The sequence below is a fragment of the Vanellus vanellus genome (genome assembly GCF_965231255.1).
Source record: "Vanellus vanellus genome assembly, chromosome: 1".
Taxonomy (NCBI): domain Eukaryota; kingdom Metazoa; phylum Chordata; class Aves; order Charadriiformes; family Charadriidae; genus Vanellus; species Vanellus vanellus.
In genome coordinates, this window is record NC_138905.1 from 191,039,466 (window position 1) to 191,059,689 (window position 20,224).

At 42.9% G+C, this 20,224-nt stretch overlaps 1 protein-coding gene across 2 annotated transcripts; it reads right to left on the minus strand.

Moving 5' to 3' along the window:
• MED4 (mediator complex subunit 4) lies at window positions 1-10,362 on the minus strand. Of its 2 annotated transcripts, none has more exons than XM_082487314.1 (8): window positions 10,203-10,362; window positions 7,724-7,790; window positions 7,222-7,392; window positions 6,779-6,836; window positions 5,712-5,798; window positions 3,659-3,790; window positions 594-766; window positions 1-403 (listed from the first exon to the last, which is right to left on the minus strand). In XM_082487314.1, the coding sequence occupies exons 1-7, from the start codon at window positions 10,304-10,306 to the stop codon at window positions 594-596; spliced, it is 792 nt and encodes a 263-aa protein (XP_082343440.1). In that variant the 5' UTR covers window positions 10,307-10,362; the 3' UTR covers window positions 1-403. The 2 variants fall into 2 exon arrangements, with proteins under 2 accessions (XP_082343440.1, XP_082343439.1); XM_082487313.1 differs by having other exon boundaries at window positions 549-766.
• Between the last annotated feature and the right edge of the window lie 9,862 nt (window positions 10,363-20,224).

The window sequence follows — 20,224 nt, forward strand, 5'->3', positions numbered from 1 at the left end:
TAAAGTTACATCAAAGCTGAGTTTATTTATGACAAATCATTAACTATATATTACAATAATTACAATTTTTTTCTTTTTTACACCTTATTGCCGTATTTTTGTTCTCGGCACACACAAGATGATTAAGAACATGGATTTAGGCAGTAACAAAAAAAGATATTAAAATTACAAATTTCATGCCTCATTTCTGTGCCATAGAAAAGGCTATCATCAAAAGAGTGAAGCTCATACAAGGGGATTCCCCTTACACCTTTTTTCCCAGGAACTTCTGTCATCTAATGTATAGTAAATATATATACACAGCACATCTCGTGCAAACATACACATTCACACATTTACATAATCACTGGAAATTTGACATCTCTCCTCCAGCAGAAAGCTCCCAGTCATTTTACTTGAACATCTAATGGGAAAAAAAAAAAGATTCTGAAGTCCACAGTTTTAAATTAGCCACCCTATTTCTGAGTCAGCTGTTACGCTGGCGGCCCTCTGTAGGGAGGAGGTAACAGAAGGGTATTGCAGTTTGTGATGAACAGCATCCAACCTACCTTCACCACAGGAAAGGTCTACTAGGGATACTGTCCCTCTCGTACCTAGTCTGAGTCACTGCTGCTGCTTGAGGAGTCTGTTGACATAACTTCCACATCATCTTCATTCTCTTTATTGTGTCCTGGAGGCTCCAACATGAAGTCATTACTATGATTAGGAGGTAGCATGTTCATGGACATATCACTTGACTGCCAAGGATACTGAGGAGCGAGCACATCTGGAAAAAAAGGGCATAATCAATCAAATTATCAGCTTTGTATATCAACAAATTCAACAAGACAGCTCAACCAGAAGTCCAATTCAAAATTAAAACAAATCTTAAAATCCTTCCTGAATTTTGGACAGATGAAACCCTCCAGTAACAGCTGGAAAACATATAATGATTGATAAGCCATTCTATCACTGTAAAAGACTACTTTGCTAGAGAGGCCCATTTATGTAGGTGGCTCTTGATCTCTCATCACTCCACTTCAAAACAGTATATATTCATACAGAGCTTTTCATCTTCAAAGCACAGTTTGAACTGACTTAACATTCACAGCCACTGGCAGTAATGAAAATAGTCACCCTCTGTCAGTATGCAAAAACAGATGAAAACATTAGATCAAAAAAAACCCCAAAACTTAAGGTAGACCATAGAAATTCAGAGTAAAAGGTTTTATCCAAATTTGGCTCAAACACCTTGGTTACTGTTTTTCCAATAGGAAATATGATGCATCAAGTGCAAGGAAGAACAGCATCCTGCTACGAAACCAGGGCACAGAGAGAGATCCTTGAGAGGTGGGAATGCCCCACTGTGCCCCAGCCAGGCCAGCCTCAGTTGCCTCTGACTTCTCTCAGCTCTCACTGTTTTTTCTCTTCTCCTCCCACTTCCAAAGCCACTCCATCCTGTACTCCCTACTAACTTACCCTCCCCCAACACTTCCTAGTGTCTCCCTTCCTTGCCCCCAAAATGGCTCCCATTTCAAAGCTGTAGTACACATCTATATGCCAGTTCTCCTCTCTTCCTTTTAATTTATGCTCTGATTGCTGTACTTCAGTTCTGCTGCACTTATTACTAGGCACTGTAGCTAAATCTATCCCATAGAAGAAACCAGCTATCTCCCACTTACAGCAAGAATTAAAATAATTAGGCAGTCAGAAATGAACAAAAGCCCAACCACATGGGACTCTGAGTACAGAAAGAGAGGGCACTGTCAAAGCAGGGGGTCATGAGAGACTTACTCTCACTCAGGTGCTGCCTAACTCGGAAGCACACAGACTCCACACATAGAGTAGCTTCTGATCTTTAAGTCTACAGATACTTGAGATTCCACATAGGAACTACAGCCACAGTCCCTTAATACCAGATGCATTACCAACTGCACAAACCCAACCCACCAACAGATGCGAGGATGTAACGCAGCCGTTGTGACAGTTCTGTCCCCACTTTAGGAAGACCAACAATAGTACCAGGTGGTCTCATCCCAGCTGTGGTGAAGTTAACCAACTTCATTTGAACCAGCCGAGAATGTCAGCCAGTGTCTTACATCCTGTGGCAATGGTTCAATGCTGGAACCAGTCCACTGTTAAACCAGGTTGAACGCGCGTGCCAAGCAGCATCAAAGTTTTGAGGCTAGCAAGCAGCCCAGTGGCTGGCTTGCAGACTTGTTAAGGGTTCAGTAACTGAACATCTTTCTGCCGAAGTCTCTAAAAGGACTAGATCCCATAGTTAGCATTCTCAGGACATGCCTCCACAGACCAACAGATTCAAGATCACAAAGTGTCAGGGCAGCCTCTACTTTCTTTTAAATAAAGTTTTGATGTTTCCCTCTTACCTGACAGTCCAGTAATTAAGGGATTTCCCCTGACATAGGAGACCAGGTTCAATTAACAACTTTGAGGAGTTTAAATACTACATTTTCCGGCTTCTCAAGTACAAGTCCTAAAGAGTGAGCTTTCAGTTTTTAGAGACAGCACACTCAAAAGTAAAAGGAGCAAATCTGCATCCCCTAAGGCAGAGGAGCCAGCCAAAATGGGGTCTACTGAAACAGCTCCATGAGGAAGACACAGCCTTAACAGATCATCTAACTGTATTTCAAAAGAACAGGAAGATACACGGGCCCATCCTCAGCATTTCCCTGGCAGGTTGCTGTGGTCAGATGTCAGGGTTCCGCTCCTGTTCAGCTCACTGACCCATTTTATCCAAGGCCAAAGGTTTAGAAAGTGAGAGGAAGTGATTTGAAGTTCTGCATCATAAGACGTGACAAGAGGATTAGACAGATGATTGGAAACACAAAATCTAATGTTGCTGTTTCTCCAAGGGAGTCGTGATACAGTTTTTTTTAATAAATTCAGTACAATTTTTGAAAACAAGTTTTCCGTAACACCAGCAAGTGGCTTAACAGACAGGTAAGAACTATTACAGAACTCATATGAATCCAAACTAAGAATTTTTCCACTATTTAGTCTAACCATGGCAGAATAATGCTGCACAGGTACAGAACCACTGAATCCTTGATTCAGGTACAGTAACTTACTGCTAAATTCTATTTAGCATGAATGAAAGAATCCCACTAAAGTCAGTGGAAGTGCCAATTTCACTAAGCAATTAAGGGATTAAAGCTTGATTCCTACACTCAAGGTACTACCCTTCACCAGCTGTCCTTTGCAATGTCTTTTCAATCCAGAAATTCCAAGCAAACAGTCTTGCTATATAGAGCGTAGACTTGAAGGTAGGGGATGACGATACACCCCTTTTCTTCTGAATGCAGCTTTCACAAATCCATACTCTGTCATCACTGCTAAGGAAAATTTGCTTTGAAAATGCTTTTTAATATGATTTGATATCACTCGATTTACAACAATTTTTAATAGGTGAATTGAGGGGTAACTGAGTTGTTTATATTGACTTAATTGTAGTGTCTGCAGTATGATTTAGCATGAAATAAAATTATGCAATTTCTAATTGTTAACTTTATCTACTAGATCTTCGCTGCTAGGGAACAATGTTAGCTATAATTTTCATTATTTTAACTCTGATTTGCCTTTGCTAAGGGAAATGTATAATTGCTATGACTGCACAAAGAATAAAGAAAAGCAAAGCAAAACAAAACCAAGTTTCTCTTACCTGGGAGTCTGCCTGCTGCAAGTGCATCCCCTGGTAAGTGTCCATTAACTCCATTAGTGGATGGGTTGTTCATCTGACCCAAGAGACCACTCCTCATTTCCAGATCTGTAGGATACGGCCTACGTGGATCCCCTTTAAAAAAACAAAAAAAAAAACAACCAAAAAAACCCACAACCATGAAGAAATGTTTTTAAATATTTAACAGTCATCTTGCAGACATTAACTTTTTCTTAGCACCTGTTTCCAGACCAAAACCAACCCATACTGTGATTGTTCGGATCAACAATGACTATCACACCTCTTTTGTTAAAATCCAAGCGTGTGTCTCTCACTTCAACTTTCTTTGTTCATTCAAACTTGGCAGAAAAAAAGGTATCTTTGCTCTCCCTGCTACTTCACAGCTAAACAGCAAGGACAGGAATTGGAAAAAACACGTTCTCATTTTGGACAAGGAGGACAGCCCCCAAAATTGAAACGTCACATAATGAAAAGCCTGCTTCTGACTCCACTGGTTACTAATATCCACTGTAAAGAATATTATAAGGGGCAGGAGGGAACAAAACCAAGCATACATAAAGGTCTTTAACATGCTTGGTTCTAACTTATAACTGGGGCCAACATTCAGGGGAAAAAGCAAACAAAAGAGAGCAGAGGAGGCCAGTCAGTTAATGGAAGCATGCAGTTTCACAGCCTTTCGAAGATGTACTTAGAGTATACAGGACTTTGGATATCCATTTTTGTTGAAAATATTAGATATAACAGCTGAAAACAATGTTACTCTAATAAACCACTATGACTTTCACTATATTTCACTGGATTTTTGCAAGGCTTTTGACACCGTTTCCCATAGCATTCTCCTGGAGAAACTGGCTGCTCATGGCCTGGACAGGTATACTCTTCACTGGGTAAAAAACTGGCTGGATGGCCGTGTCCAGAGAGTGGTGGTAAATGGAGTTAAATCCAGTTGGTGTCCAGTCACGAGTGGTGTCCCCCAGGGATCGGTGCTGGGGCCCGTTCTCTTTAATATCTTTATCAACGATCTGGATGAGGGGATCGAATGCACCCTCAGTAAGTTCGCAGATGACACTAAACTGGGGGGGCGTGTTGATCTGCTTGAGGGTAGATTGGCTCTGCAGAGGGATCTGGACAGGCTGGACAGATGGGCTGAGGCCAATGGTATGAGGTTCAACAAGGCCAAGTGTCGGGTCCTGCACTTGGGTCACAACAACCCCATGCAGCGCTACAGACTGGGGGCGGAGTGGCTCAAAAGCTGCCTGGCAGAAAAGGACCTGGGGGTGTTGGTGGACAACCGGCTGAGCATGAGCCAGCAGTGTGCCCAGGCAGCCAAGAAGGCCAACACCATCCTGGCCTGCATCAGGAATAGTGTGGTGAGCCGGACTAGGGAAGTAATCATCCCCCTGTACTCGGCACTGGTGAGGCCTCACCTCGAGTACTGTGTTCAGTTTTGGGCCCCTCACTACAAGAAGGACATTGAGGTGTTGGAGCGTGTCCAGAGAAGGGCTACAAAGCTGGTGAAGGGTCTGGAGGACAAACCTTATGAGGAACGACTGAGGGATCTGGGGTTGTTTAGCCTGGAGAAGAGGAGGCTAAGGGGAGACCTTATCACCCTCTACAACTACCTGAAAGGAGGTTTTAGAGAGATGGGAGCTGACCTCTTCTCCCTGGCGACAAGTGATAGGACAAGAGGAAACGGGTTCAAGTTATGTCAGGTTATGTTTAGATTGGATATTAGGAAGCATTTTTTCACTGAAAGGGTTATTAAACATTGGAATAAGCTGCCCAGAGAGGTGGTGGATTCACCATCCATGGAGGTGTTTAAGAAAAGGGTAGATGAGGTGCTTAGGGACATGGTTTAGGAGTGGTGGTGTTTTTATCAGGGTAGGTTAATGGTTGGACTTGATGATCTTAAAGGTCCCTTCCAACCTCACTGATTCTATGATTCTATGATTCTATATAAAAGTATTGTAAGACCAGATACTGATCATGATGTATTATTAAAAAAAAAATCTCTTGTCATAAACATGATAGTTACCTGGTACCCATGTCAAAGGGGCACAAACAGCATTGCTAGCACTGATCCTATGGGCATATTTAATTATTTCTTCAGAGGAAATGGCACCTGGAAAAAGGGAAGGAAAGTTACTATATTCTCAAGAGATTGCATCATTCAATTATTCCAGAATATTGGACACTACTATCAAAAAGACTGGCAATGTAATTTTGTCAAACATTAAGAGCATGCTTCAAATGCGATGACTGCTTAGAGGATTCTTAGATTATGCAAGGACGAGCTTCACAGTGAACTGATTTTACAGCCATGCGTTCAGTACACCATCCATGTCAACAGTTCTTCAACCTTATGAAAAACAGAAACAAATCTCTTAAGCAGTGTACTTGACAAGCACAATTCCTAAGAAAATTTCAGCACCTGCTTTATTATGGAATTTTCTGTAGTAAAGAGTTTTCTTTGTTTGCTTAGTAATTGTAGAGCACATATGTTGCAGTCCTTCTAAATATGTGCCTGTATAACATTAATAGAAACATTATGAAATTCCTGGATTTTACAGATGAAAGAAGTATAACAATATGCTAAAAGACACTGCTAAAAAAAAAAAAAAAACAAACACAAACCAAAACACCAAGAAAATACCTCCTACAAAAAAAAGGTCAGTTTAGCTCAGCAAGTGCCACAAAGTGGCAGGAATTGCTACAAATACAAACCAGTATCACCAGGTAGTCAGTCTCTCAAATACAACCCACGTTCTCTCTCTTTCCTCACTAGAACTACTGAGGCAATTTTGTGAGACACTTAGGTAATCAGATATAGTATTATGAATCCAAAAAAGAGACTTGAGCCACTTGAATTTAAGTTTAATATTAAGATACGTTTGCCACAAAAAGTAATTCATTCCTGCCTTTATTCTGAGGAAATGGTTATAGGTTCATAATGAAATGGAAATTTGTTTATACACAAGGCATCCAAAATCTGTGACAGTAAAATAGTAGAATTAAAAAAAAATAAAATAATCCTAACTAGAGCTCACTAGCAACTTTCTTTACAACTGCATTTATATAGTATATACAATCATGGATACTCACCTTTTCTTGCCTTTTCAATTGATTTCAGCTTCTCCTTTGCTTGATAAACAGCTGTTGCCTAGTTGTAAAAAAAAAAACAAAAAAAAACCACCAAACTAAACCAAACCTTCCATGAATCTTTAATTAATTTGTAAACTTCTACATAAAGTCGGGTTTGTGAATAAACGCTTACATTTAATTGCATTTTAAGAGAGAAACTATTCAGTGAACATTTTCAACATATACTGAAGTAAAGTAGGTTTGGAAGAAAATTAGCATTATAAAACAAAACTGAATACCATGATAACTAAACAGTATTTGACTACTGAAAAAACCCCAAACCACAAAGCTCTTATTAAGTTCTAAATATTTAAATATTCTCAAACTAACACAACACCACTTTCTCCAGAACCGCCTTTTTCACAAGTAGATGCTCAAAAGCAAATACATAATTATGAACTTACCAGTATGTGTTCTGCTTCTTTTAGTTGTTTCTGCAGCTGCTGAATATCATTATCCCTCTTTTCTACTACCTTTTCTAAAAGCTGCATTTCATGATGGATTTTCCCCTGATCAACTGCCAACTTCATTAGCTCTTGAAACTCTCCATCTCTCTGAATCAGCAGTTCCAGGATCTATTGAAAGAGAGTTTTGTACAACTTTTAATTTAGCTAGAGTAACAACACACCCTCAATCGTGCTGCAAAAAAAAAAGCAACTGACATTCATAGGAGTATTTGTCTGCATGAAAAATGAAACAAAATTTCTTCTTCTGTTTGCAGAAACAGCCTATGAAGCGTACAAACAAATAACGTGAGGATGAAGAATGCCTTTGTAGTGGGGCCAAAACCTCCTCATCACTGAGCACAGGCAAAGACAAAAGGAGAAAGAAAGAAAAAAAAGAAAAAAAATTAGAAGTAAAGCATTGCACTTCCCCAAAAAAACATAGTTTAGAAAGTCAGCTTACCTGGCTCTCCTCTCCTGGTTGTGGAAGCTTCTGGTTTCTTGAAATTGCCAAAATTTCAATTAGTTCCCTGAAAGGAAAACTCGGTGTTTGAGCAATTTTCTAGGACATTATTTGTACATCACATCAAGTTATCCCAAAATTGTCAGACTACCGATATAATTACAAAAGTATTCATGGAATTTAGCATTTTATAGTTTTATAGTACAGTGTTGGCAGGGGTTTCTCAACTAAGAATAAGTCTGTGAATAGTCTCATGATCACAGCACATTTTCTTCCTTGTTCTTTCAGTTCATGAAGTGCTCGTGTATTTGTACTCATGAAATGTGCTAAGTTCCCACTGAACTACATAAGACATAAGCAGAAGCTGAGAGAAGACACAGCACAATGAAATGCATTCATATCGTACTTCTACTGCTTTTGTTTGTTGCAAGAGGGCATTAAAGTTTTGTTCACTATTTCACTTCTCTACTTTTCCTCCATTTTTTCCCAATCGAGCAATTTGCACGCTTGAGTTTAGAGCAATTAAGTCTACGTTTTCAAACACATGAAGAGTTTTTCATGAAACTACTTTTATAACAACAAGTATTTCCACAATGTATATCAGAAGTATGCCAAACACACACAAACATCAAAAACCTAATAATATTCTGGTGCTAGGTTAGAAGTGCTTCTCAAACCCTTTGATCACACTTCCAGATACCCATTCCCTTTGCCACCATTCTGAAAAGCCATCAAGAACCTCAGAGGGGTGTCGTGGACTCAGTAAACAACAAGACCACTATGCAAAAAGGTATTTTCTGTAAATTCAGCAAACTTATTTATTTGGCTTCTAAGGCTATGGACAACAGTTCAACACTAAGCACGAGTAACACTCTATCTGAAGACATTCTTCGCTTGATCCAGTGCAGGCAGCTCAGTGGGATGTATGACTAATGCAGCAGTGGGGCCAGAACTGAGTAAGAACCTTAAAATGAAAACAGGTATTTTTCAAAACGTCTCAAAAAGCCCCTCAGCAGCAAAGCTCTAAATAGCACCTTGGTCTATGTCTCTTGGACACTCCTGAACCCTAAAATGATTTAAAACAATTAGAGAAATTAAAACAATTAGAGAATAAAGAAACTTGTCATCATCACTAAAGCTTTATGTTACCTGACCAAAACTGAGCAGTAGCAAATAAAATCTGTTTTAAGTAGGTCAACTACTGCCATCAAAGCCGATGTCATGCCAGGTTGTAATTCTATCCTGTGCTAGCAGGATAATGCACTGATGCAGATTCAAAACTATGCCAGGGCTACAGATTAGACTTGTTGCTTTATTTTTGCCTCTACCACCAAACCAGTACAGTGACTGTGAAAGGCCTAGCTCTACAGTGCTGCAACACTTTGCTGATCAAGCAGAAGATTCACTAAACGCTGCTGAGAGTTGCTCTGGATTCGTTATGGTAGAATATTAGTCCCAAGATTTAGAAAAAAAAAAAAAAGTTTAGATAAAGAGCAAGGTTGGGTGGGTTGTTTTGTTGTGTTTTTTTTTTTTTTTTTTAAAAACACATGTTCTCCAGCAACCCATATGTCACAACAAAATTAAAACTGAAAATAAAACCTAACCAGAAACAAGAGCAACTGACCAACGTATTTCCCTTGTCCTACTAATGGTAATCATACAGAGTGAGCCAGCCACATATATAGTATGGGTTATTCCCTCTGAAAAAAGTTTTCCTAAGCTCCTTTTCTCCTCCAGAGGAGGAAAATAATTAGGAACCAGTTTAACTGCACTGCCCACTGAGCCTCCACAACATGGTGGACAACTCGGACGAGGGTTACCAGTCCAGCCTCAAGAGCATGGACTCTGAGCATTTATATCACTCCAAAGGTGAGCTCTGCAGCCTACTTTGAGTGAGTTTAACACTCATACAGGCAACGACCAGAATGGCTTAAGCCATGCAATACCATCCACGGATTTCTGACTTAAGCGTGATTTCTATTGAAGAGTAAAAACCCTAAAATGGGTGTATGTGTGCATTTCACAGGAAACGTAGGTGCCAATCAAGAAAGGAAGGCAAGTGGAAGAATAAGGAAGCTCTCCCGCTGCTCTGAAAATAGGAAATAAGGGGCCGCCGATGCTCTCCCTCCCGGGTGAGAGCTGTGGAGCAGAGGGCAAGGCCGGACCGAGCTCCCCCGGGACAGCACCAACCCGCCCTCCCGCAGGAGCCGGCCTGGGGACGGTGGGAAAGCGGGGAAACGCGCCCACCCGGCCGGGCCGGGCCGGACCGGGCCTTCCTCCCGCCCCGCAGCCCAGCGAGGGCTCGGGTCAGGCCGATCCCCTCCCAGCCCAACCCCAGGGGCCCCCCGCTCCTCTCGCCGCCCACCATCGGACGCTCCGCGCACGTACAGCGCCGAGCACCCTCTCCTCACCCCCGCCGCCCGCTGGAGCCGTCCCATCCGGGCACCGGGAGGAAGGGAGAGAGGACCGAGCGCTGTACCTGGCTAAGAGCTCGAGATCCTCCAGCGCCGCCAGGAGCCGGTCCCGGGTGCTGCTCCGCTCCCCACCTCCCCCGGTCGCAGTCGCCGCCGCCGCCGCCGCCATCACGATCGCGGGGCGCGGGCCCGAGCGAGAACCGCCCCCCGCCAGCGGCGGCGCCAGGCCCAGGCGCGCGGCTGGCAGCGCCCCCGGGCGGCGGAAGCGCGAGCTGCTGAGCCACCCAGCGGGCGCGCCCATGCGCAGGGCGGGCCGGCAGACGGGAGGGCGGTTCCTCCCGCGGCGCGCGCGGGGGGCGGGAAGGGGCGGAGGAGTAACGGCCGCCGTGAGGCGCGCAGGGGCCGGGGAAGGACGGACTGGGCGGTGGCGGGGGCTCGGGGGGTGGGCGGTGCTGGTCGCGGCGAGCGGTGGTGGGTGTGAGGGGAAAGGAGGTCACATCTGTCTCGGCGAGGCCGGACGCGTGTTTGTGAAGGCCCTCTGCGGGAGCTGGGTGGTCACACAGGGGCCTGCGCTTGTTGGGTTTCCAGTCCCCGGGTTTCCGCAGAAGAGCCTTTAAATGAGGCGCGGATGTACGCTTAAGGCAGAGAAAACAAGCTGCGAAGAAAGGGCTTTGTGGCTGAATTACGTTTTAACTTTTGTAACTCGCTGCCTGAGGGTGCTGAAGTCCAAAAATCTCTTGGGTGCTTTTTATCAGATGGAGGATGAAACGTTGCTTTCCCAATGGCTGAAGAAGGTTAAGTGGCTGATGCTGAAGATGTAACAAAACCCCAAGCTTTAAATCAGGCAGAGCCAAGAGCTCCTTTTACCTAGGCTGCCTGTCCCCTAAGCGACAGGAGCGAGCAGTGACCTGCCCGACAGGCCAATGCTGCTGACCTATCTGCGGAGGCTAAAGGCAGCTTTGCATCCATTACAGAGGTCTGCACAGGGTGGTCAGGGCAGGTAACAGCTGCAAATCCTGCCCTTGACCCTGCCAGCAGTTGAGCTATAATTAAGAAATGCCATTGAGGGTTGGGTTGTTTTTTTTTTTTTTTAATGTTGCTCTATGTGGGCCGGTGCTTGTAAACAGGCCTCTAGCTCTGGGTGGGGTGACAGTGAAGCCAGTGGAATTTTTTTATATTCATGAAACTTTCAGTAATGTGAAGAGACTGAGGGAGAAGCGGGGGTGGAGGGCAGATGGGGGAGCACGGAATGAAAGCTCAGCTGGGGCCAGGGTTTATAACCGGGGCGAACACTTCCACAGAAGAGCAGGGAGTCCCCAGACCCCTCGTCCTGCTGCCAGCAAAAAGTGATTCTCTTCTCTCGTGATTAGAGAAGGCACTACATGAATGACAACATCCCTGACTGTTCTGCTGTTTACTCTGATTATCTTTTTACCTTCTGCCATATGTCCCTGCGTAATTTACACTTACTTAAAAAAAAAAAAAGGCAAGAAACTCATTAGTCAGTGATTCTTTGAATTGTGGTTTAAATAAGCGATTCAGCATTATGAGATTTGTGATAAAGCAATGAGATTTGGCAACTCTGAGAAGAAGAAAACTCTGCCAACAGGAGTTATTTGAAATTCATTTACAATATACAACAACCTTCAACATTCTGATCGTAGATAGTTTGGGAATTCTCTTTAAACTACAAAGCAGATAAAATCTCATCAAATAGTTCTGCCCTTTAAATAACTTTTGCTTGCTCCCCCCCCCCCCCCCCCCCAAGTATTTCCCTGGTTTTCTTGAGGGAAGGATGTAATCAGTGATGTGATCTGTTTGTGCATCCAGTTCACTGATTCGTTAGACTGTCTGTATGGGTGCATAAACAGAAAGAAATAACAACTTTGGAAACAAAGCAATCCATCCGCTAAATCATTTTCGTCCTCACATTCTTTTTGACCTCTGAATTATTTAGACCTGAAATACTTCTGATATATTTCAGGGCCATAATACTAGTTTCACTACAGTTAAAAAGCTTGTGGCGTTAATAGGACATCCAAACCCGACAGTCTAAGGAGTGAATGTCAGTTATAGGGGGGGTTCCTGTAGGCTGATCTTTCCCTCTCGTGTCCGGGAGCCTGTTTCCCCTCTTCCTTTTGACAGCAGTGCTTCTCCCACCCAACCAGGCCAATACCACTAGTCTTTCACTGGAGCAGCCGCCCTTCTCTCCTGCCTTCCCAAACTGCTGCCCTTCTTCCAGGCGACGTGGACATCTAGCTGCTTTCTACTGCCCAGTCCTTCCCCTTTCCTTGCCCTGGGGATGCAGCAGTGGCGGGGAAGTATGGATTTGTAGGCTGAGAACTACTTGTGATCCTGCTTTTATGTGGGAGGACAGGGTGGGACCAGAGGTATCAGGGAACGCCTGCCTGTGCCAGGACACAGAAGGTCATTCAGACTATGTCAGAGGGGTCATCTCCTTTGGGACAAAGGGAAAGCCTGGGTAAAATGGGCTCATGCCCCAAACTTGCCCCGTGGTCCCACTGCTTTAAGAATGAGTGGATAATTTGCTGAATAGACTTCTGAAACATTCGCCCATCCAAAACAACAGAGCCTCTGTTTCCCCAGTGTGGGTTCCTCTGTTTCCTCAGTTTTTCAGTGCTTTTGGCCTTCTTTCCCCTGAGTAAACTTTTTTCATAGTTGTGTTGGTTTTGAGCCAGATCTGCTTCTTTAAAGCTCATGCCCCTCCTGAATAACTAAGCGTTGTTCCCAATTTTTTTCCAGTAGTCTGGGAACAGTTTAGGTTGTGCGGCCATGAACGTATCTTTCCACCCACAGTGGGACTATTAGACATTTCAGAGCTCTTTCATTTCAGATTGTCTTCCCAATGGCATACTGAGTGTATTATTAAGAACCTGTTAGCACAAGTAAAAATAGCTTCTTTTATCCGGTTCAGCTGAGTCTTGTCTCTTCCCGACCAGGCCTTTAAGTGATGATCTGCAGAGCAAACTGATTCCTGTAGACAGATCCATGAGCAGCTGAGCTGATCTAATAGTTTACCAACACTGAGAAGCTGAGATGTTGCTGACTCCTCATCTCCCAACTGCAGATTTTCACCCTCCCTTAGCTCCTCCTTGGTGTTTGCCATATGCTTCCATGTGCCACCTCAACTCAATAACAAGACTGAGGAATACTTAATTGGGAGTGGGGGTGTTCATTTCATTCTGGGTTAGTGAGTGAAACCTAACCTCATCATATGGAACCATGCCTTCAGAGTGTGGTTTTATGTTACAACTAATTGAGTATGACTGTGGGCTAATGCTGAAAAGTGCAGTCTTCTCCATCTCTCTCCAGACGTATTCTGTCTCACTCCCCCTTAACCTGAGGCCCAGTGACTGTGAGACTGCAGAATGAATCAGGTGAGCAAACGAGTTCAATGGAAAACCATCGTTTTTCTAGTGATTTGTTTTCTGTTGGATGAGCTCGTTGAAACAGGTGAATTCAGGGCTAACCATTGCTAGGTCACTAGACACAAGGGACTATGTGGCCATGGGAGGGAACGAGGGATGCTACTTATTCCTAGTTAAGTGAAATTCAGGCCTAGGATTCCTCTGGTGCAAAGCCTTTTCTTCCAACATAGTATTGTGATTTCTTAACTCTTGGTGTTACTACCTTACTTTTCATGAACTAGAGGATCACTTTGGAACTTGGAAGTTGAGAACTTCGTGTAAGAAGCCCAAAGCAGACAGGCTTTTCAGTTTCAGTCTGTATCTTTTCCAGGCTACAGTGCTTTTCAGCTGACTTCTTATTTATACGTTCCAGACACTAAAAACCAAGTGTTCAGTTGGTAAGTGTTTGGTATACCACACCTTCAAATATAATGGAAAGTATTGACTACAGAAGATACTTAACTCCTGAAGGCTCTCAAGTGTCTGACCACGTGTAATAAAACATTGCAAAAAGTACAAATAAGAAGGCAGGAGGATAAGCAAGAAGAGCAAGTAGGAAAAAGGACAGAGCAAATACTCATTTCCACTTCCCCGAGATAACACAAAAATAAAATCCTTTCTGTCAAATACCAACTAAAATAGAAATCAAACATCTTGAGCACTGCTTGGAAGGATGCCACAGCTGTACTTCGGCCTGTGGAGATGAGAATAATCATCCCTTACTTGTCAAGCTGTCTTTTACACCATTAATATTTTTAAATGCCTCTGATAAATCACCCATTTCTTATTGCTATTTAAAAAGAAAACTTTATTTTCCTCACTTATGTTAGATGGCAATTTTAGACCAATGAGAGGAGAAAGAAAAAAAAGGTGGTTTTGCTTAGCCGGTGTAATTCTAGAATAGGTTAAAAATGAGGTAAAAATAGATAATACTATGAGCCAAAGCTTTTTTTTTTTTTTGTGGAAGGAGTGTGAAACACTAGTACATATGGCCAAAACCAGAGTTTGGTACACCATTCCAGACTGTTCCAGCACAAAATTAGCTCTGCTTTGAGCTATATTAAACCTGAGTTACACTGATTTCTGCTGGTGTAAATTTGGGCACAGAGCCTCCAAGACAGGAAGTCACCCAGGCAGAAAGCAGTCGCGGCTTTCAGTCTGCTGGAGGGCTTGTTGGGACCGGTGCTGCCTATGAAGTAGGAGGTGCCGAGTGGGAGAGAGAATCAAAACTGGCCCTGGATAGTGAGGGGGAGAAAAAAAAATGTCCTTTGAAAAGGGAAAGCTTGTTTGACAGCTTGGCCACTAGAGAGATTCACAATCCTGCCAAGTGTTCCCAGGAATAAAGGAAAATTTGAGGGCAATTAAATATGAGATCTTTTCCCTCACCAAGCTAAAAGTTAACGCTGACTACTTCATGAAATAAAACATCCAATTAGGGATAATGAGACTCCTGGGGTAGCCCCCCAACACATATTAATTTTGAGTCTTCATTAAGTTAAACTTGTTTATATGGGAAAAAAACTTATTTTCCTTGCGGCTCCCGCTGTAACCTGTTTACCAAATGCTATTGGGACACCCACACAAGCTTCTATAGACGCCAGACTGAAATTTAGAGTTGTTTACTTCCCCTCACAAATAAAAAAAAAAAAATCCAAGGGCAGCAATGACAGCAGCAGTCCCTGCTCTCCCACATGCTGAATTCCAGCTAGGCTGATAGGAGTTGTAATTTACTTGCGATGAAGCTCTTCCTACACCTCCCTCACTCTTTTATTGTGCCCCACTGCCTGCTAAAGATAAAGCTGTCATCTCTTCCCGTTTAGACCAGGTCACCTGTCTTTTACCTGGGTGAGTTCATCTTCTGATCTCCAAGATGCTACTCGAGTTTTTCACCTGCTTCACAACAATGTAACTTCCAGACAGGTTTTCAAATACCTCCAACTGACACCAGCTTCTGCCCATGAGATTCAGAAAGAGCAGAACACAATCCAGAAATAGAGGTCTCTGGCTTAAATTAGCTGTGAGGACTGAGTTCTAGGGTGAAGATAAAAAGGAAGATTTCTTTAGAAACCTACAAGAGCAAAAATGAAAAAAGTGGTTTCTCTCCTAGCAGTTGGAGATGGGTAGAGGTAAAACTCCTTCTGAAAGATGAGTCTTGGGAGAAGTGAGACAAGCTTTTATTGGCAGCTGAGAAAACAGTATGATAAACTATTCCAAAAGCAATTACAGAATGACTTGCACTCAGCAGCCAAGCAGGATCCCATGGGAGAATCTGAAATCTAGCAAACTACTAACAATGCTGGTTCCATGTGAATTGAGGGGAGAGTTCATAGCTATTAAGCCTGGGAAAGGCTATTACGATCAGTAGTAGTCTGTCCTGTGTGAAGCAGGCTGTACAATTACATGCATGGATCTCTACTTCAGGACTATGTCATTTATTTGGACATTAACATACCAGGCAGAAAGGAACTCCACTCTTCATTTAAGTGCTGGCAGATTTATTATATCTGTAGATGAGTCGTTCAGGGATTAGTGGTAGGGCCAGGTGAGGGATTATTTCCATAGTTTTGATCGCCCACAAGTACAGATACCAAAAGCACATTGAACGGTCATTCTTCATTAGTGACTTATGTGGATGCTTTTAGATGGCCAAGGGAGGCCTTCAGAGAGTCAGCTCATCTGTTTCCAAAATGGGTGAAGCCATTCAGCAGCATTCTCAATGCAGAGTTGGGGAGCGCGTCTCAAATTCCCACCAAACCTCCCTCCAGCAGACAAATCCTAACTCCCATTCATGCTTACTAATGTCATGACTCCTTTTCAGCTACAACGGCAACATGGTATTGACATGAGGGCATTAAAAACCATGCAGTCTTACCATGCCACCTTGTGCTAGATAGGTGGCAGTCAATGAAAATAATCTGCCAAGAGTTCATATATAATTTAAATAATTATATCGCTGATATCCAGGGCATTCTGCAGCAATCCTGTGTGTTTTACCTGTTTAATCTAAGCTTCTTGTGCCAGGAAATGTCTCTTGTGCCTTGTAAGGACACAGAATCTTGCTCGTATCCAAGCTGCTTGTCAGAATTTCGTAGGTTATACGGCAATGCTAGCATTGGAAAATGCTTCGTTAAGAGCCACTTTGTAGGCATGAACTTGGGCACATAAAGCATATATGCAAAATGCACTGTGGAATACAAAATATGAAAAGCAACCAGCACAATCTGTCACATTTTTACAGACCTTGAAAAGTGCTGTGACAGGAGAGTAATTTACATGTTGTTGTTTCTCTTAACCTCACCAAATTCCTTTCATCATCCCACACCTGCTCTGCCCCAACCCCAGTAAGAAATATAGTCTTTACAATAGGAGGGAAAGTGGCCAGGCTGAGGTCGCATGTACTTCTTGTCCCCAGGTGCTTCATAAATCACACTTAGATTATCTGATAATAAAGTTGGCAATTAAAAGGATGCCATAGCAGTGAGCTAGAGGCATTTGCAGGTAGTGTGGCAAGAGTTCACCCCAGGGAACCCTCTTACTCAGTAGTCTGTTTCTTCCCCCATGGTATCCCTTGTGCTGCTACTTCTCCCTTGTCTCCGATTTTGTTCTGGTTACTCAATGCCTGAGTCATACACCTTGAAATAACAGTCACCCTCATTTCCAAATTCAAGCCTCAAAGACACATGAACAATTATGGTACTTCAAGAAATTAAGGCTCAGTTTTGCCAAGGGTTGACCTTGTGAAGTGCTGAGTTTTCTTGCCCTCAGTTTAAGAGCATGCCTCTCCCTGTGTTTAGCTTTCAGCTTCAGACTCGTTGCTTGCAATTAAGCACATATTTAAGCTGTTTGGCAGATTGTGGCCTGAGTATACAGTACCTGGCAGATTACAGTCTTGCAGGACAGAGTACTCGGAGACACATTTGTGCTAGGGCTGCGCAAGTACATTTATTCTAGAAGCTGAGAACTCTGCCAAGTGCTTCTATATACCCTGCCTTCCAAGCCGTGACATTTTGTCCTGTGAAATACAGTACAGTTCTACTGTTCCTGGAGCATTTCCACAAGCATGGAATTGCATCCAGCATGGATGCAGACAGGATGTTTATAGAGTTGTGGGCAGTTGTATGGACTGACTGGGTTGCTCCAGATATGACTCCTCCACTGTCACAGGAGAGTATCCTTCCACATTCACCCAACAGCTCAAACTCCCTACACGACCAGTATAGATTAGATGTTAGTGCTGGAGATGGCACTATACTGTACTCTCTCTGCCATCACTGACTATACCTTTCTGTTACCTGCGGCTGCAAGCAAAATCAAAGAATCTCATGGGTTATGTCTAAACTCCAGAACCCAGGGGTGCCTCCACGATAGTCCCGAGTCCAGATGCATGTCTCTGGTACATCAGGGTGAGCCTTGGGTGTGCACTGACCTATCCTTTTGCCTCACCTACTTCTTCACACCTTCGTTTCATGGGAAATAAACTCAGGTCAAAAGACAACCATGACACATTCTTCCAGACCCCAAAGCAAGGAACACACTGTTGGGTATCGCAGACCTGCATTCTGCATGTAGCCATATACCCTGTGTTGTTTTAGGGACTTAAGGCTTTCTCTTTCTGGTAATTCACACCACCTGCCTTGGAATACAGGTTTTAAAAGTTATTTTTAATGAAACATAGGCATTTCATAAACAAGCTTGCTTTTTTCTCTGTGAAAAGGCTATCCTATCCCTTTGTGATTTCTACATCTCTCAGGCTATCAGATGCCTTGCAAAGGTGTGCCTTGCTCGTTAGGGACCCACATAAAACTCCTGTCTTGTGAGTTCACATGTGCCTTTGGTTCTGTCATCTTCCTAGACAAACAGTTGCCTCTCTCTCACCAAAACACACAATCGAGGTACCAAGGTGCAGCCTCACAAGAGAGGACTCTGCAGAGATAAAATCCTAAGTCCATAACCTTCCTTGTCTCCCATCTCCTCTTCCTGGCATGAACATAGGTGCCAAGAAAACAAGAAATGCGGAATTTGAAGGAGGGAATAGTGTTTTTATGAATAGTAGCCTAATGCTAGAGAGTTTTGTAAATGAGAGGAAGACTCAATACAGGTTTTTAAAATTATTTATGCAAGGAAATAATACAGAAATTCTGTTCTGACATAAGCAGTTAGAAGAAGGTTTCAGACTTTGATAAATTCTGCCCTGAAAACTTAAAAATCTTTAGAACTTAAAATCTTTGCAGAAAGACTTTATTTTAGCTTTCTTACGTGATTTTAGCATCTGTTCGTTGCAGTCCTCATGCAAGTATTTGCTGTTAATCTCATGTGCCTGATTACCTCAAGGCTTGTTTTTATCAAAACAAAATGCTGTGGTTTGTTTCAACATCTGAACATCAGGGGTAGGTTAGCTGGAGAAGCCATGCAATGTCCCTAGTTTCAGACTGACCTCTGGCAATCCTACCTCCTGGTGGAATAACAACATCATGTGTTCACTTCCAAACACCTGACACACACTAATTTTCCAGAAGTAACAGTGTGTAGGAAGGGAATCTAACCCTCAATCAAACCCCATCACCTCTATCTTTTGGAGAGATGACAAACTTCTATTAACAGAAGGAGAATCGAAACAAGTCCTTTCCAATTTGAATTTTCGCACATTCACAGGAATATGCTAACCAAAGTTTGCTAAAAATAAAATGGAAAGTGATGCGGAAGCTGAAGTAACTTCACGTGCTATATTCAAAGCCAGACTGTGAATGGATTTCTTGAAATATCAAATTTTAACTGTAAAAAAACCTGTCAGAATGCATCCCAGATGAACACAGAAAGACATTACAGACTGCAGGGAGATGAATATCTGTGATGATAAAAACAACCCAACTGGCACGTAGAGGAATGCTTGAAGCCTCCTTTGTTATGACTACAGTAAAAATACACATCTATTTTCCTAGAATAACAAAGCATTCATCCTCTCTCCTGCTTGGAGCTGTTGGGCATTTACAGTGTGTTATTAGCAACTGTACAAATGTCTTGTGTTTTGAAAAATCAAAGGAATTAGTGAGTAAGGAGAATTAATACCTTCCCTATAGCCCTGGATTTGCTTATGCCTTTTGCTTTAAGGAGTCACCAGATAAAAAAAATGTAATCTATGCTGGAATCGAGGACTGGCGCCCAAGACCTCCATCTCTCAGGGGAGCACCTCTATAATTAAGGTACCGAGTTGTGCTTCCTATTATTGCTTGTGCTTTTCCTGGCTTTGTGATTCTTCGGTGCTTTTTTGTCCAGTGATCTCTACTGTGGGAGGGAAGGCTCACGCAGCTTACCCTCCTAGCTCTGGCATAAGAAGCTCTCCTTTGAGAAGAAGGGAGCTGCAGATTTGAACACCGTCCCTCTAAGGAGGACCTGGATAGAATACCAGTCTCTTTTTTCCTTGGGTGGATATTCAGACCATTAAGTATTTCTCCTTGGAGGCCGTGTTTCAGCAAGACACACATTTGTTCCCCAGGGCAAGAGCTAGTTACCTAAATCTAGAAACAAATGGAAGGAAGGAGGGCTCAAAATATGTTCCAGTCTCACATACGCAGAAGTGTAAATCTGGGAAGAAGAAGAACCTCAGCTCTCCTCTTTGCCTTTTCACTTCCCACTGGCTGCTTTCAACAGATGCTGTTCTC

Bases quoted from the DNA above. Each gene is read 5' to 3' on its own strand.
- MED4 (XM_082487314.1), bottom strand. From the start codon at position 10,306: ATGGCGGCGGCGGCGGCGGCGACTGCGACCGGGGGAGGTGGGGAGCGG. The intron at 7,791-10,202 runs GTACAGCGCTCG...TTTTCCTTTCAG, and splicing joins GATCTCGAGCTCTTAGCCAG to GGAACTAATTGAAATTTTGG. The intron at 7,393-7,723 runs GTAAGCTGACTT...CTCTTTCAATAG, and splicing joins AACCAGGAGAGGAGAGCCAG to ATCCTGGAACTGCTGATTCA.